The sequence below is a fragment of the Dipodomys merriami genome, unplaced genomic scaffold, assembly GCF_024711535.1.
Source record: "Dipodomys merriami isolate MVZ:Mamm:240054 unplaced genomic scaffold, mDipMer1.0.p SCAF_3, whole genome shotgun sequence".
In the NCBI taxonomy this organism is placed as follows: Eukaryota; Metazoa; Chordata; class Mammalia; order Rodentia; family Heteromyidae; genus Dipodomys; species Dipodomys merriami.
Window position 1 is genome coordinate 101,473,732 of NW_027204492.1, and position 18,404 is coordinate 101,492,135.

Here is an 18,404-nt window from a genome sequence, read left to right on the forward strand (position 1 = left end):
TGTTATGATAATGAAGTGACAGGGCTGCTGGAGAAACTATTAGCTAGTTATACAAGGGACACGTGGTGGCTTGGGGACACCCACAAACCCCAGTGCCTGTGTTGAAATACAGGAAAGAGTCTGTGTGGCAATGAAGGCCAGGATCTAGGCTTCCAGGGCTATTTATAGTTATCATTCTTAGTTTAGGAATAGTAGAAACACACCAATGTAATACTTCGATAGGGAACCCAGCAATCTTGTGATCATTCACACGTTTTATTTTTTTATATCCAGATTCTTGCCCCCTACTTCTCTACCACAGTGTTTACAACCCGGGGGGGGGGTCCTTATAAGTACCCATTTAAATAAATTGAAAATGTATGATAATATACCTCACCAGACCTTGAAACGTTAATGTGCATACTAAAAGTGAGATTCGGAGTTAAATAAATGTCTGGGGCTTGAGACTAGGCATTTCTACCGAGTTCCTATATAATTAGTTGATAATGCTGATGGAAACAGCTGGCTGAAACTCAGAAAGTGAAGACTTTCTTCTGCACATACGAAACAGAAGTCACACGAAGTGTGATCATTTTCTAAAAGTTTCCAAAAACAATATAGAAAGAGCGATTTCTCCGTTCAGCCTCCCCGCGCTTTCCCCCCGCCCCTCCCTCCTGATCCCCAATAAAGGGGAACGAACTAGATACCAGGATTTAATGGGAAGAGCTGGAACCCCCCAACTCCCTGTCCTGGGCTGGGCTCTGGGCTCCCTTCCTCCAAAGGAAAGGGGCAGGGGCAAAGGGAGTTAAGTCAGGAAGTTCCCAGGAGCTCCCACGCTAACGCTCCTCTTGATTTTCCAGCTTCTAAGGAGTTATCTTGCCCTTTTGAACCTCCTAAGGTCTCGGGCGAACACAGCGAAGCGCAACGCCGGCCGCGCCCCCTTCTGCGCCCTTGCCCGGGCGGGGAGGAGGCGGACGCGCTTGCGTGCGTGCTCAGTATAAATAAGTCCCAGGCGGCGGCCACCGGGCAGAACGGGCTGTGGAAGCCGCGGGCCATGGCGGAGGAGGACCACCCATGGCAGGGCAGCATTCTCTACAATATGCTGATGAGCGCCAAGCAAATGCACGCGGCAGCTCCCGAGGCGCCCAAGGCGCGGATGGGAGCTCCGTGCTGGGGCTGCGCTTGCGGCGCGGAGCCCCTGGTGGGCAGAGAGGGTCCGCAGATGGGGCGGCCCGTGGCGCTCCTGTACCGCTGCTGCTTCTGCGGTGAGAACCACGCTCGCCAGGGCAGCATCCTCTACAACATGCTCACCAGCGCCAAGCCGACGCACGGGGCTCCCGAGGCACCCAAGGCGCGGATGGGAGCTCCGTGCTGGGGCTGCGCTTGCGGCGCGGAGCCCCAGGTGGGCAGAGAGGGTCCGCAGATGGGGCGGCCCATGGCGCTCCTGTATCGCTGCTGCTTCTGTGGGGAAGAACACCCCAGGCAGGGCAGCATCTTATACAGCCTGCTGACGAGCGCCAAGCAATCGCACGTGGCTCCGGAAGGGTCCGAAGCCGGCACGAGAGGCGCGTGGTGGCAGCTCTCCTACTGCGCGCAGAATCTGAGAGGTAGAGTGGGGCTGCAAGGGGGCCAGGCCATGACGGTCCTGTACCGCAGCTACTTTTGCAGCGAAGACAACTCCCAGCAGGGCAGCAGCGGTAGCGGCAGCGGCAGCGGCAGCGGCGGCGGCGGCGGCGGCGGCGGCGGCGTGCCTGGGAGCTCCAATCAACCACGAGCGGCTCTAGAGTTGCAGCCGGCGCCTGCCTGGTGGGACACCTCCTGTGGCTCGCCGCGGCTGGTGTCTCTCAAGAGTCCACAGGTGGTCTGGGAGGCCGCCGCCGCCGGCCTGTTGAAGACGCTGCGCTTCGTTAAGTATCTGCCATGCTTCCAGGTGCTGCCCCTGGATCAACAGCTGGTGCTGGCACGCAGCTGTTGGGCGCCCCTGCTCATGCTCGAGCTCGCCCAAGATCGCATCCACTTCGAGACCCTGGAGATCTCGGAGCCCAGCGTGCTGCAGAGAATCTTCACCACCAGGGGGCAGGAGACCCAGGGCCAGGAGCCACCGCCCCTGCCCACCGGGCAGCCACGTTCGGCACCGCCACCTGAGATTGTGCAATTGCCCTGGGCCACCACCGTCCAAGCCATGAAGAACTTCCTCGTCAAGTGCTGGAGTCTGAATATCAGTACCAAGGAGTATGCCTACCTCAAGGGCACCATCCTCTTTAACCCAGGTAAGGGCGCTGACCTGGTGTCAGCTTTTCCCAGGTCAGAACAGTGGGCAAGGTCTGCTCTGGGGCGCGGGGCCCTCAGTTTTCCTGGACAGTGTGGGGGTGGGCGGGGGGATGGTCTTCGCAAGTCTCCACTTAGCAGATCTTGGGGGTGGGTGGGCGGGGGTTGGCTCTGGGAACCATTCCTGGTGGGGTGAACTGCCACTAGAAACATCCTGAGGATGAGGGTGGGGATGGGGTGCAGGAGGAGGGGGAGGGAAACAGGAAGGGTGGGGAAGAACGGGGAGATCCTTGAGGTTTTACTTGGCTTTTTTTTTTTTAACATATTTCTCTTACAGAAGTTTCTGCCTTCATGAGATACAGCTGTTCCTGCCCCCCCTCTAGTTTTCTTTTAAATCTATTAGCATATCCGTAACATTTTTGCAATCCTGCAGTGTCCCTTTCTGAAACTCCATTCTGAAAATTACAGGAACACTTTCCTTGGTACAAATCTATTAAGTTTGGTACGGAAGGAAACAGGTGGTAAGGACTCGCATAGAATATCTCCAGTTTCAAGGATCTGCTTGTGCATGGTCATTGGTATGGTCCTAAGCATCTGGATTCCTCCACCTGCCAGTCCTACATAGTGGAAAAAGATTTAATAGAGAGGGCAAGCAGGAACACTGTGTTTTTTAATTGGAAGATTCCTTAGGGACTTCCTAATCAACGCAGCACCCTTCCCCACCCCATTTTACAGTGCTCCATCAAGTCCCACGTGATCTTACATAAAAAATGGCTACTGTGCTGTGGCATATATATGTATATACATATATGATATATAAGATATAGGTGTCTCAAATATATATCAAATATATATATGTATGCATATGATATATATTACATATTACACATAATATAATATAATATATTATTGCTCCTTGCCCTCAAAAAACCTTTTCGACAAGATGCTTAAGTATTTCTGTAGTGGGAAGAAGTGAAAATGAGTACATTTGAAAGCTATCAAAGTTCTTTATGGTGAACTGTTTACAACAAAGAGATCTTTCTTCCTCCAGATCTGCCAGGCCTGCAGTGCGTGAAGTACATTCAAGGCCTTCAATGGAGAACTCAGCAGATCCTCAGTGAGCACATCAAGACAACGCAGAGAGACTACCAGGGAAGATATGTCGACCTGAACAGTGCCCTTTACCTGCTGAAATTCATCAATGCTGACGTCATTGTTGAACTGTTCTTCAGGCCCATTATTGGCACAGTCAGCATGGATGATATGATGCTGGAAATGCTCTGTGCAAATTTGTGAGGGCATGTGGAGTTCCACATGTGCATTGTGCTGGGCTAGAGAGCAAGCTGTAGGCAAAAGAATGTAGAACGTTGCAAAATTAAACTTACTTGTTATTTTTACATGCATAGTATATTTGTACTTGATACTTTAGTTACTGACAGTTTAAAATCCTCTGTTTCCATACTGTTGGAAAACTTTGCCAACAGTTAACATACCTCTGTACATCTTTAGCAAACTAGCAGGGTACTATGCCAATAAGCTATTTTCATAACCTCTCTCCACTGAACTTGCTCAAATACAATTTGTAATACTAAGTTTTAATAAAATTTAAGATGCTAACCACTAACTTGACTGAAAGAAGTTTCATTGGGGTTTAATTAAGTAAGATTAAAAAAAGTATTATAAACCTAAACAACATAATCAAAAGTCTGCTGTTCAGTAAATGCCTAGCATTTAATGTTACAAAATGCTAATGTCAGAGAAATGACTAGCTTCTTTGTGATTTCTATCAGCTATATGGAAGACTGTCATCACATCTGCTTGGAACCAAGAAGCAGTCTGTGTACAGAAAGCTTTGTATAGGCAAAATAGATTTTCATGATTTTATTTTGTTTTTTGTACACAATTATCGATTTGAACAATAATTCCACAAGAAACCTACATTTTATAAGAAACGATATCACTACAAAACTGTAATTATAACTCAATTTTAGATACACTGTTTCATTTTGGGCTGTTCCTGGGGCTCAGGGCCTGGATACTGTCCCTGAGCTTTGTGCTTAACAACTTTACTACTTTGAGCCATAGCTCTACTTCTGGCTTTTTGATGGTTAATTAGAGGTAAGAGAGTCATGGTCTTTCCTTCCAGGGCTGGCTTTGAACCAGAATTCTAAGATTTCAGCCTCCTGAGTAGCTAGGATTACAGGCATGAGCCACTGGCACTTGGCCCAAAATACATTGTTGATACGATGGTCACACTGAAATTATAAAGTATTCTTGACTTCTTCCACTTTAAATATAATCCACAAAATGGATTCTTCCTTAGCTCTAAAAGATAAAAACATGAAAACTCATACAGGGCCATTTGTATAAATAATACATGATCAAACTGGCTAATGAGTAATATATGCAGGGATGGATTTCCATGGTATAACCCCTTTGAAAAATTAAAAGCTAGTTTAACAAAATGTCTGAGGAAGGTGTGCATTAAGGGGAAGGGGAGGTGAAATGGAGAGAGGAATGGTTGGCAAATACATTCATAATATTTGATGTAAATATGTGGAAATGGAACTAGGAAACTTGAGATGGGTTGAGTTGGGAAGGAGGAGGAGAATGGTGGAAGAGGTGTACAAGGGTAATTGAAACTTCTTTGTATAACTAGGAAAAAAATTTAATATATATAAATTACATGTTTTGTACAACAATTGAAAGACTGCATATGTTACACACATAGTGTGTACTATGTGCGAACACACATGCACATATATGCACATATATACACATATATGTATACATATAATATGACAGAGTAATGACCCATTGCAAGACATTCTAAACTTCTTTGACTGTTTTTTTGAGTCCTATAGACAACCTCTCAGGATTTGTGTAAGAGTAACAAAATTAATAAAATACTTAAGATTACAAAGGAAATAAATTATATTAAAGAAAATGTTAAATATATAAAGCATGATCTGTATATATACATACATGCATATATATACATATTTTATCAACACATGTAGAAAGAAATTATCACCTGACTCGTGTAGCTGTAGCCCCTCTGTACATCACCTTAAAAAAAAAGTTATCCATTGATAGGTCTAATGTCAATCTTTATTTCAAAACAGTGATTAGTATAATTAAAATTTCAAGGTATCTGCAGTATCTACTGTGATAAGAAAGTAGTTGAGATTTTAAATGGTAGCTATATTGGGAATCCCAATATTATCATCCCATTCAGAGATTTATTAGTCTTAGGGAGCTTCGCCTATCATTGTGTTTCAGGACTAAGAGTTATTACAGTGATGCAGAAAAGATACCTGGACCTTAAAAGGAAAGGTCAAGAACAGAATGTGAAGAAGTGGGATTTGTGCAGGCCTCCCTATGCTTTCCCCAGGAGGGTATCACAAAGGCTATATTCTTCCCCCAGGATGAAAACTCAACTAAATTTTTGCCCAGAGAAAGCCTTTGGGATTCAGTGTTTAGAATTTTTATTGAGGCTAGTCACATAGGCATCATCTACCTAGCCTGCCTCAAAATTCCAAGCACATAGAAAGAAAGTAGATGCTCAGCACGAACCACATTGTTTGTACAAACAGTCTAGGTATAGTGAGTCACCCTTATGAGTCAGAGAAGGATGAGAGCACTTCCTAAAATCCACGTTTTCAGACATGAGACAGGGGCCCATCTTATAAGCAGGCGATTTATTGTAAGGCAGCGGGCTCAGACCTACCATGTTAAGTCCTTTCTACCAATGCCCACTTTAGGCCAAGGTGTCTTTGCAGAGTCAGAATTATTGGTAGGACATGATGACGATAACCTGTAGCATGTATCTCATTTATGCTCTTTAGGAATCGTGGGCTTGTTGAAACAAATCCCATTCACCAGAAAGGTCTGTCAGGCAGGCAGGTGGCCTCCTCCAACAATTTTGATGAAGCTTTTTCAGCTGGCTCTAGCACAACTCTGGCTAGCAAGTTGAGTCTGATCTGGACACATTTTGTGGCCTCGGTTGTGTTATAGCAGGGGCATACACACACACACACACACACACACACACACACACACACACACACTCACGTATGCACACACATATTTACACAAACACACAAACATCACAATTCCAGAGGGCTCATGTCATCTTCTTGGGACAAAGGGCTGAATGTGTTAGGATAGCCTAAGCAGGAGCAGGATATGCTTTGGCCAGGGGGCTCCAATTTGGCCTCCCACTGTGCTACCTCTGACCCCAGTGGAAGTAATTCTGTTAAGTCTGTGGTTCCAGAGGGGCTGCCTGAGGCTGTCAGTCCCAAACTATTATGTCAGTTACACTGATTCATCTTCCTGGTGAGTGTGGATGGCGCCTAGATGTATTTGGTGGGAGCCAATGCAGAGTCAGACTGTCATGTGCCATCTAGGCTATGAAGTAGCTCGCGAAAACAATCTGGTGAATTTTTCCTTTTGGCTTCCAGAAATGCCCCTCTAAATCACTAATCACTAATGCCCAATTCTCTTCCCAAGCCTCCTTCTGGGCCAGGTTCTTTGCTTGATTATTAACATATCAAGGTGTATTCCTAACTTTACTAATCATTTTGTCACTCAGAATATTTGTCTGCAAAGGTTGTGCACAAGAGAGACAAAGGCATATTTTTTTTGCCAAATGATATCTTAGGGCAACTTAGTAAAGACACATCATGTTCATGAAACCATCAGGGTAACTTCTTATATATGTATACATAACTATGTACCTATACGTATATGTACACATATAAATATATGCACATGCAGACCCACATATATATGTTAAGATGAGTTGAAACAACCCTCCTCATGCTTTTTTTTTATTCCTGATCATTTATTCAGTGAGCAGTCTAATCAAGCTTAATTCTATTTGTGCTAGAGACATCTATAATGTGTGATCAAACTACCTTACCAAGGTGGGTGCAGCAGAATAAAGGCAAGAGAAGTAGAGTCAGGCTATTAGTCTGTTAGTGAAAATGTCAATGAGTCTGGCAAATGGGGCCCAAGATAACAGCAATAGAAAGGAGGCATCCTGTGATGTATCAGAATTGTGCAGAGGGGTCACATTCCCTGGGCTAGCCCCTGTCCCAAACGGAACCTTTAGGCAGGAACCATTATTTAGGAATGCAATCCAGCTCTTGTATCAGGAATTTAGAATAAGCTGTTTCCCTAGGGCATCTAAAATTAATCTAAATACTTTTATGACTTTTGATCTTACAGAGGGACATCTTTAATTTTCTGTAGTATAAAAACCAAGAGCCTGTGCTTACTTCTGGTTCAGCATATCTCTGTTGAAATGGAATTGGCCTACAGTAGACAGGATCAGCTTTTACCTACCAGTGAGGTCCAGGAAATTAGGATCTATGATAAAGCCAGAGTCTTAAGTATATTTGTGTGTCTTTGGGCAGGGGTAGGGTGTACCAGGCTTGAACTTCAGGGCTTTATACTTTACAACTTGCTTTCTCAGCCAGCACTGTACCACTTCAGCCACACTTTCTGTCTAGTTTTTTCCTGAGTACTTTGGATATGGAATCTAGTGGATGGACTTTTTTTCTTCCCTGAGCTCACCTTGAACCAAGATTCTCCAGCTCTCAATTCTTGAGTAGTTAGGATTTCCTGGTGTGAACCACCAGTTTCTAGCGAAAGGCTTTTCTTCAACATGGCAAACACTATTGATAATAAAGGGCCAGAACCCTGGGTGCCAAGTTCAAGTAACAAGCAAAACTTTCCTTTTTATTTGGTGCAAGTCCTGGGGCTTAAAATCAGGGCTTGGGCACTATCGTGAGCTTTTTGGCACAAGGCTAGTGCTCTACCACTTGAACTACAACTTCACTTCTGGCTTTTTTGGAGCTTAATTAGAGACCAGAGTTTCAGAGACTTTCCTGCCTGAGTTGGCTTCTCACCGTGATGCTCAGATCTCAGCCTCCTGAGTAGCTAGGATTAGAGGCATGAGCCACGGGTGCTTGGGTTCACTGCTATCTTGTCAGCCAGAATTATCCAAATTGACTCACACAAATATATGCACATCAGGCTAGAATATCATTAGCCCCTAAGGATCAGATATTTAATTTTACAGGAGCTCATTAGCAGAAACAAGCAAATGACACCCTAACTCTCCCATTTTAAACCTCCAAAATGTGTATCTTAATCCAGAGGGACATTGGCTCCCTTTTCCAGAGGCCCCAATAGACAAAAATATAAGGGAAAAAATCAGTTACAGAGCCCTGATTTTACAACCCAAGAGTTTCAATTTCAGTCTCCCCACCTGTGGCAAATAACTGTGTCCCATGAGCCCATTTTTTATTCTTTGCCATTTTTCCTGATTGAGACGATTCCTCTAGTATTTATGAAATTATAAGCATATAGCGTTTTACATAAAACTTTATCATGCATCCAGATATCATAGCCACAAATGCACAGTTGTAATGGAAAATTCTCTTTTCTCATTGCAGGTTGACTCAAATCGCCAGCTGTATGCGTGCCATTTACAGGGTTCACACCACAGCTGGATGAAGACCCAGCTGTAATGGAAGGGAGGGGCGGGGAGGAGCCAGAGCTGTAGCAGCAGTTCAGGTGAAGAAGAGATGGCCTGAGTGGTTTTTGTCCTCTTTGTACCCCCTCTTTTCTATCCAATGCCTCACTGCAGCTCCAGGAAAACTTTTTGCCTTTCCCCCCTTCCTACATGGAAGAGAGAGCAATTATAGACCAGTTCTTTTTTTTTTAATTTAATTTTACTGTCAAGGTTACAAGGGTTACAGTTACAATTTTTAAACTATATTTGGCACAGCTAAAGGCTATTGATACAGACTGGGCCTTTGTTTTAAGGCATGAGTGAGGCAGGGCACAAAAACCATAAAAAAGTCATCACCTACCTAGGTTTTAATAGTTCGATATTTTTCCCTCTCAACCACACACAAATGTACATGTCCAACTAAGGCTAACAGTCTCATACTTGCCCTGGTAACTGTTCTGAAGATATTGTCAGTACTACTGTACTATATTACCTATATTCATACTTAAAGGAAAAACTAGATTTCAATTAAAGGCTAATGAATATAAATATGTAACTAATTTCCTCATTCATGTTCACTGAACTTTTGATTTCTATCCATGGTATCTTCAGGAGATGGAAAGTTCATTATTGATTTAGAACCTCTAAAACTTAATAACTCTTTTTTTTCCCCAATCTGACAAGTTTCCTGACAATTAACTACCTGCAGTAAGGGCTTCTCACATTTCTCCTACTTTGTAATTCCTGTCTTGCAAATTCCCACAGTGTTGGGAGACAACAGGGAGGAAAAGGTGCATAGAGCAGAGGAGTTCTTACCTAACTAATGTCATTTTGTAGTTTATTTCTGGCTTTGACAGTTATTTGAAGTTGGCTTTCATTTTTAGTACTAGGGATTTGAACTAAGTGTCTCACATTTGTTAGTCTGGCTCTACCATGTAAGCCATGCCTTCAGTCCTACTTTTTGCAACTTTTCTTCCTGGGATTGGCCCTCAAACCATGATCCTCCAGGTTCCCAGTCTCCTGAAGTGTTGAAATTACAGTTTTGAGCCACTAGCACCCACCAAAAGTTGATAGTTTTGTTGTTGTTGTTTTTTTTTTTGTCGGTCGTGGGACTTGAACTCTGGGCTTGGGCGCTGTCCCTGCACTCTTCAGCTCAAGGTGAGCGCTCTACCGCATTGAGCCACAGCACCACTTCCGGTTTTCTAGTGGTTTATTGGAGATAAGTCTCTCGTGGACTTTCTGCCCCAGCTGGCTTTGAACCATGATCCTCAGATCTCAGCCTCCTGAGTAGCTAGGATTACAGGCCTGAGCCACTGGCGCCCGGCAAGCTGATAGTTCTTGTATGTGAGTTCATGGATTATTTGGGAAACTTCTCTTACCCCTGAACAATTGGGATCTCTTTACTGAAACGATTTCTAAGTTCCTTCTAGTTCTTCTTGGCCCAAATATCTGTTTCTCTAGCTCGCTCCTTCCTTCCTTCCTTCCTTCCTTCCTTCCTTCCTTCCTTCCTTCTTTCCTTCCTTCCTTCCTTCCTTCCTTCCTTCCTTCCTTCCTTCTTTCCTTCCTTCCTTCCTTCCTTCCTTCTTTCCTTCCTCCCTCCCTCCCTCCCCCCAACCCTCCCTCCCTTCCTTCCTTCTTTCCTACTTTTTTTTTTTTGACAGTAATAGTGTTTGAACTTGGGTCCTGGCACCCTCTCTTGGCTTTTCCTTTCAAGACTGCTACTCTACCATTTGAATCACACATCCACTATTGACTTCTTGGTGTTTAATTGGAGATAAGGATCTCACAGATTTTTCTATCTGGGCAGATTACAGGCATGAGTCACCAGAGCTTGGCTCTCTTCCATTCAAGTCTTTTCATTCCTCAGCCCACTCTTTTTGGACAAGATTTAAGGTAAACCTATGGCAACCTGTGTGTGCATTCTGTCTTCTCACTTTTAAAATGAAGCAGTCACTTCATTGTTGTCACTGTTTTGAAATAGGGTCTCAACTGTGTAGCCCACGCTGGCATTAAGCGCTCAGTGGTCTTGCCTCTGCTTCTTGAAATACAGTTTTTTATCTGCATTTTAGAACTCCAAGTAGTAGCTGAGAGTGCTTTTGACTTTTGATGGTAAGTAAATCTGATATTGATTCTATATAGGTACAATGAATACATTTCCCAAATCAGAAATTGTAACACAACATTTTTTAACACAACATTTTAATAGTATTTCATGTTTGTACATGTGTTTATAGGAAGACTTCTATGAAGAATAAAACACAATAGACATTTCATTCTGTTTAACAAATCACCTTAATTGAAAAGAAAAATAAAATCACATGAAATAAGGTTAAGCTGGAAAATAACAAGCATATCAGTCTAGAAAACATGCTTCTATCTTTTAGAGCCAAACATTTTTGCTGTTCTCAAGTCTAGCCTTTACCTTTGCTAATTTAGTCACAATCTTTGTTTTACTAGGATTTTGAGGCCATTTCATGCTTCAGTGCATGGAGGTAATTAATGTTAGGATTTTTGACATTTAAAAACACACGTAGAGAATTTAATAACATTAATGTAATTACAATGTTTTAAGTAGTTATTTCTTGTCTTACCTCCACAAAGTAATTGTAATAGTCTTATGCTATTGTTATCATTGCTGCTTAAATTATAAGCAAAGGAATTGCTAAAGTGGAAAATGTATCCTAATTCAAATTAGGCATAACTTCTAGAATATTAAAATATAAGGAACCTGGCTTCCTTTCTTGCCAATACAAAATAAAAATTATTACTTTCAATTAGCCTAAAACCAACACAGGCCCACAACCACACCCACACCCCCACACACACTCGGTTAAGTTCTATGAATAATTTGGCAGTCTCATGACACAATGAATGATAAATCACTTCTAGTCTATTGGGTGACTGAATTGATAGTTCATAGCTGATATGATCATGGAAGTTCTCAGTAGCCATACCAAAAAAACACCCAAAACATCCCATTGTGAAACACAAGTGTCTGATTTTACAAAGCTACATTATCTAGTTTTAAAATTTTAATTTAACATAGTGCATTGGTCTCATACTGGCTCTCTGGACACTCTGCAGATGTCCTCAACCAAAGACAGCTCTCAAAGGGCACTGTAGGACAATAACAGTAGGAAAGAGCCTCCTGACCCTCCTAGATCACCTCCAGGCAATCACATTCCTGGTCCACGTACTACCTACTCACTGGCCTACAGCTATAATCTGTACCCTCTGGTAAGTGTCTTTTCCTCTGGAAGCTGCTTCCTTTTACTGTCTTTAAAAATTATGAACCTCAAATTGGTGGGAACTTCTGCTAAGTTATTGCTATATTGTAAACCCTCTTCAGCCTTGAGACTAAGCCACTTGTTTCAGAACTTACTTTATCTTTAGTCTTAGAGTCCTCTTTTACCTCTTCTGGCATTTAAGTATCTTTAAGTTGTTAGTAGTTTTTATGTTCATCTGCTGTATTCAAAATATTGATGCTCTTTTATCCCCTCAGAAGACTTTGATTGATAACCTAAGTAACTGAAGCATAGAGAATTTTATCCTAGATAAGATGCACCAAAATTTCTTCTGGGCAAAGTAAAGTCTTATAGGAAATTGGAGTAGAGGTATAATCTATTATATACTATATTTCACTTCTATGCACATAAATTAAGGTCCAGTTAGAATGGCATTTAATATTGGTAAGTTTTAATGAATAGTAAAAGCTATGGCTTAGTATCTTACAAGGAGAAGCTGAAAACCAAGGCTGCAAATTCTCAGCCTGCAATATCTGAAGCTATGTTGAGTAATCATTTGAAGAAAATCAGTCTTCAGGGATTCACAGAGGTGCATAGAAAACTATGTAGGTGAAACCATTCCCTTAGTCATCACTTAATTCACATGCCAATAAAATGCCAGGAAATTACAATAGGATGGATTGGGTGTTGTTTGTTCTCTAAATTTTTTTTTTCTTTTTGTATATAGGTAAGGATTTGTAGGTCAATAATCATTTTGATTTTAGCATGCAATTACATTCTCTTTGCTTGAGTTCCTGTGAGTTATGTACAAGGCTTCCTCTCTGAAGCCACTGGGTATTTGTTTTTCTGCTTTAGTTTCACTGCATGCTGATAGCAAGTTAAATTATGAAAAACTCTTGTCTATAATTCTGTCTAGATATTGATATCAGAGACAGGTAAAGTTACAAATTAGGTAGTATTGGGGCTGGGAAGGTGGATCAGTGGTAGAGTGCTTGCCTTGCATGCATAAGGCCCTGGGTTTGATTCCTCAGCACCACATAAGCAAAAAGAAAAAAGCCGGAAGTGGCGCTGTGGCTCAAGCAGTAGAGCACTAGCCTTGAGCTGAAAAGCTGAGGGACAACGCCCAGGCCCAGAGTTCAGGCACCATAACCGGATTCCCCCCCCCAAAAAAAACCCCAAAAAACAAAAAAAAAAAACAAATTAGGTAGTATTAGGAAACCCGATACAGGCTCTATAGGAAAATACCCCCTTTTTGTGAATTTTTGGTGAGAGTGAAGCTAATTGTATGATACAAAGATATCAGTAAGGCAGCTCTATATATTCATCTGTTAAAAGTTAATATAAAGGCTTTTAAATAGAAAAATTTCACTAATAAGATCACTGTATAAGTGCATTTTAACAAAGAATTAAACTGTTTCCATATGATTATCCATTTCTACCAGGTATTTCTCACTTCAAAATGTTTAGGAATTATCTGAGCTCAGGCAAGGGCTTATAGTTCAGCAAGCAATTAAAGAAAGTATCTTAGAGTTTAATGCAGTCCCTACAATGTTTCAAATAAACTCACATAGCTGCAGATATTTTATTCTCAACAACAGTGCCAAAAATATACACCAGGAAAAATGACATTCTTTTCAATAAATAGTGATGGGAAAACTGTCTTTTTACAAGTAGGAAAATAAAACTAGATGCCTAGCTCTCACTCTGTACAAAAATAAATTCAAAATGAATGGAAGATCTCAAAGAAAGATCGAAACTTTGAAACTACTACAGGGAAAGAAACAACGGTAAAACCATTGATCTAGGTAGGCATTGGCAATGACTTTCTGAAAGGATGCCAATAACTCAAGAAACAATAGCAACAATTGCCAAATGGGATTGCTTGTAACAAAAGAGTGAGAAGGAATTCCACAGAATGGGAAAAAATTTGGCAGTTGTTTTTCTGAAAGATATTATCCAGAATATATAAAGACCTCAATAAATTAGACACAGAAGACAAATAAACTAATGGACAAATTATTACTTCTCAAAAAGAAGTACAAATGGAGAATAAATATATTAAAAATGTTCAACATCTTTAGCCATCATGGAAATAAAAACCAAAACTACACTGAATGTCAGAATGGCAAAAGTAATAAATGCTGGCAAGGATACAGGAGAAAAGGAACCTTTATGATTTGTTGGTGAGAATGAAAATTAGTACAGCTACTCTGAAAATTAGTATGATGGTTTCTCATAAAGCAAAGTGAACAAGAGCACTTTTGGGCATATATATATTTTCATGACAGTCTAAATCATCTTGTAATAGAGATACCTGAATTCTCATATTTATTTCAGCATTATTTACAGTAACCAAATTATGGTTTCAGCCTAATAGTCCATCAACAGATGATTGGATAAAGAAGATAGAAAGGAAGCAAGGAAGGAAGGAAGGAAGGAAGGAAAGAAGGAAGGAAGGAAGGAAGGAAAATTTTTTTCTCTCTCTCTCTCTCTAATGGCCCCTTGTGAATATATATATATATATATATATATATATATATATATATATATATATATATATATATCCCAAACAAAAAATGCAATTGTGTCATTTGTGGGGAAATGGTTAGAACCGAAAATCATTATATTAAGCAAAAATATTCAGATTCAGAAAGACATTTTCTTAAATATGTGAAATCTAAAAATTCATGACGTGGAAATACATGAGAAGAGGAAGGGGATGGTAGTCAGGGGACAATAATAAGGGTATGCATGACCCAAATATGAAAATGTCACATGAATCCCATTATTTTATGTTATTAGTATTTTCTGGCAATAATAAAAAGCAATAAATTACATTTCATAATTACGATATATAATTTTGGGGGTACAAACCTAATTATTAAAAAAGGTCCAGCCATAAGTCAGTATCATTGGTAGCCAGAAAATAATTGTCGCAGTTGAGACATTTGTTAGAAAGGCTGTCATTTCGCTCAGGTAGAACTCTCCTTTCTTTCCTTCTTTTCCTGTGTTGTCTCCCTTGTTCTAAAACTTAATCTTATAGTAAAAATTTAGTATCCCTTTCAAATTCATTTCAAATAATCCTTTATTCAGGAAACCATTTTATCTGTCAAAATAAGATAATTTATTTTTCTCATCCACAATACTTCCTACTTTTATTTTTAAAGTTTTATCATATCAAATAGTACAAACTAAGTAAAGAAAACCAAGTCCTTCCATGTATTTTTTCTCTAATGTATCAAAAATATATTATATTGCTTTATTTTCATTAATGAGGGGGAAATCAGTAAGGGTTATGGTACCTTAAAGATAAATATAATTATTTTGAGAATAAAGCTAAATGCAACCTTTTCACTGCAAAATAATGAAGTCTCCCCTCCCCAAGATTTCCACACAAAATTATATCCTGCCTCTATGTTATGTTTGGAGCATCTGTCTCAAGAATACATCTCTCCTTTAAATGAAGAGTTTTGATGCCCATTTCCTTGTAGACATGACCTTCCTTTTATGAATACTGGCAACTTTCTGTGTCCCTGGTGAAAGTCTTGTGTAAGTATTCTCTGAGTACAATGGGAAAGCAGCAGCTGAAAGCAGTCAGGGTTAGGGAATCTTTGCTTCTCTCTGACAGGGACAGCAACTTCTCTGGCTCTAGTCTGCAATCTCTCTGGCATGTCACATTTCTCCAGATGTTCTTATTCAAGTCTGAGAAGATGCATTGGCAATTCAGAGTGGTTTCTCTCTATTACAGGAGACCCTGCAATTTCTCCCTTTAACTTCCAGTTGAACCTCTCAAGTCTACTTACTTTTTAAAAAGTTAGGTTATGATGCTAAGCGAAATGAACCCCAGAATAGGGACACAAGAGGTTTTATGTTTGTTGTTGTTTTTTTTTAATGTACTTATAATGTACTGTGTGATTTTTTTTGGTTTCTTTGTATGTTCTTCCCCCATGGTACAACCTTTGTTGTCATTGTATTTGATTCTGATGTCCTGCCTCTTGTATATACATTTTTCTAATTTGGGAAGGGGAAGGGAAATAACAAAATGCTGAAATAAGGATACAGGATGACCCATTGTAACAATGAGATGTACAAGACACTATGTTGAAAACAAACTTTGCAACTTTGCAGGAAAGAGCAGTGGGAGAGGGGAGGGAGGAGTTGGGGAGGTGGGAAGAAAAGGGATGGTAGGGGAAAAATAAAGGAGGGTGTAACAAAAAAATAAAAAATGTTCGGTTATTATTTGAAGTAAGAGAAATTGAGTCTAAAAGATATAAAATGTAAACAGAAAAACTATAAGCATAACATTATACTATGGAGAGAAAATGCCTTGTAAGACCAAGAGTAAATCAAGCCCTGTTCCCTGTACTACATGATGACTTATCTTTCCTTCTAATCCCTTCTCCTTGCTACAGAACCATGGGGATGCCAGTTATTAGATGTTTACTTCCCTTTAAATTCTTTTTGTTGTTGTTGTTGTTGGTCATGGGGCTTGAACTCTGGGCCTGGGCATTGACCCTCAGCTTTTCAGTTCAAGGTGAGTGTTCTACCACTTGAGCCATAGCGCCACTTTCGGTTTCCTGGTGGTTAATTGGGGATAAGAGTCTCATGGTCTCTCCTGCCCTGGCTGGCTTTGAACCACAATCCTCAGATCTCAGACTCCTGAGTAGCTAGGATTACAGGCAGGAGCCATCAGCTCCTTGCTTCCCTTTAAGTTCTTATACCCTTTACAGTGAGTACCCAGACTTGGGTCATACTTGTATTTTTCAGAAACTAGGTTCTGGTATGGAGTAATGAGACAACTGCATTCTTCATTTTCATTGTAGCACTATTCACAATAGCCAACATGTGGAGTCAACCTAAATTCCTACTTGATGATGAGTGCATAAAGAAATATGGCATATACATCCAATGGAATAATTATTATTATCCAACTCCTTTTCTGTTTTTTTTAAGGGAGTGTTAAAATATGTTACAACATGGTAAGCCTCAGGGTATCAGCTTGAGTGGAACAAACCATCCCTAAAAAGATAAATACTATATGATTCTGCTTAAATTAGAATGCAAATTGGATAACACTGTGGTTACTTTCAGTGCCCTCTCTTCAAGTCTACTACAGAACTGGTTGTTTTGAATCCCCTGATCCAGTTCCCAAGAAACTTATCAGCATCCTGAACAAGGAGGAGCAGAATATTTACTAAAGGATCTTTAACCATCACTGGTTACCTAAAATACCAAAGGTCCCTGCCCTGGCTCAAAATGAGACCAAAGTACCCTTGAAAATCTTGTCCTCTTGTGATGTGATTTAATGAGGTGCGTTTAGCAGCAGATGTCATCATTTTGGTAGTTGGGCCTCTTTTTTTCTTTTTTTGAGACAAAACTCTGTAAAAGAATGGCCTGAAACTCATGATCAATTGATTGATCCTCTTGCTTTAGCCTCCCAAGTGTTAGGGTTACAGGTATGTGCTACTGAACCTGGCGCCCATTTTTTAGTTTGACAACATAATCCCTAGTCACACCTATTGATATAGTCTATTCCCTCTTCTACTATCTGGCCTCTTCAGGAAAATGGCAGAAACCACCTGGGTCAGGAAACTGAGTTAGGAACCATGAATTTGAGAGGCAATGAGACAGCTCATGACTGCTTTGTGTATCCAGTCACTATCCTCAAAACCAAAAAGTCAATCCAGGCTTATGTTTCTTTCCTCCAACGCTGGGGATTTATATCATGTAAAAATTAAACTGACTAATGGAGAGCAGAAGAAACTCAACCTGTGGTGAGGGAAAATAAGTAAATTTAAGACATACTAAATTAAGACAATTTAATATGTAGGTTAGCCAAACTCAACAGTGTTTTTCCTCTGTTCCAACCTGTTACGTTGAGTTTTGCTAACCCAACATTAATTTTCATCTCTGTAAAAGCACTCGATAATTTTGAAGGAATTTTTTCCTCATTGGATATAGGTCTGGTAGGCTATGAAAAGGCTAATCAAGGAGTAGGCAAATAACTCAATATGAACTTGTATAAATTTTGAGAAGAATAAAAGTTAATAATGGTTGGAATTTTATTACCTCAGCATGAAAGTTGGGAGACAGAGATGTTCTGTCCCAATTTGGAAGACAATCTTGGTTCTAGGTTATTTTAGAATCAGCCCTTAGACTCTATTAGTCTCTGAGAGTTTTCTACATCAACTCTGTTTAACTTCAACAAAACTGAATTATTTCTGATACTAAAATAGAAGAGATTTCATTATGTAATGACACTACCCAGAAAACTAAGTCATGAAATAAATACTGGTATCTCAAGTATATTGGACTGTTATTACCTAATTCATGATTTGTTTAACAATGTAACAAAATTAAGCACCATGTATATCAGCATTAAATATATA

General features: G+C 40.4%; 1 protein-coding gene across 1 annotated transcript; it reads left to right on the forward strand.

Annotated features, from left to right (window-relative positions):
- Positions 1-1,033: 1,033 nt before the first annotated feature.
- Nr0b1 (nuclear receptor subfamily 0 group B member 1) lies at positions 1,034-3,871 on the forward strand. Its single transcript, XM_070039262.1, has 2 exons — positions 1,034-2,249; positions 3,299-3,871. The coding sequence occupies exons 1-2, from the start codon at positions 1,034-1,036 to the stop codon at positions 3,541-3,543; spliced, it is 1,461 nt and encodes a 486-aa protein (XP_069895363.1). The 3' UTR covers positions 3,544-3,871.
- The last annotated feature ends 14,533 nt before the right edge of the window (positions 3,872-18,404 follow it).

Bases quoted from the DNA above. Each gene is read 5' to 3' on its own strand.
- Nr0b1 (XM_070039262.1), top strand. From the start codon at position 1,034: ATGGCGGAGGAGGACCACCCATGGCAGGGCAGCATTCTCTACAATATG. The intron at 2,250-3,298 runs GTAAGGGCGCTG...TTCTTCCTCCAG, and splicing joins CACCATCCTCTTTAACCCAG to ATCTGCCAGGCCTGCAGTGC.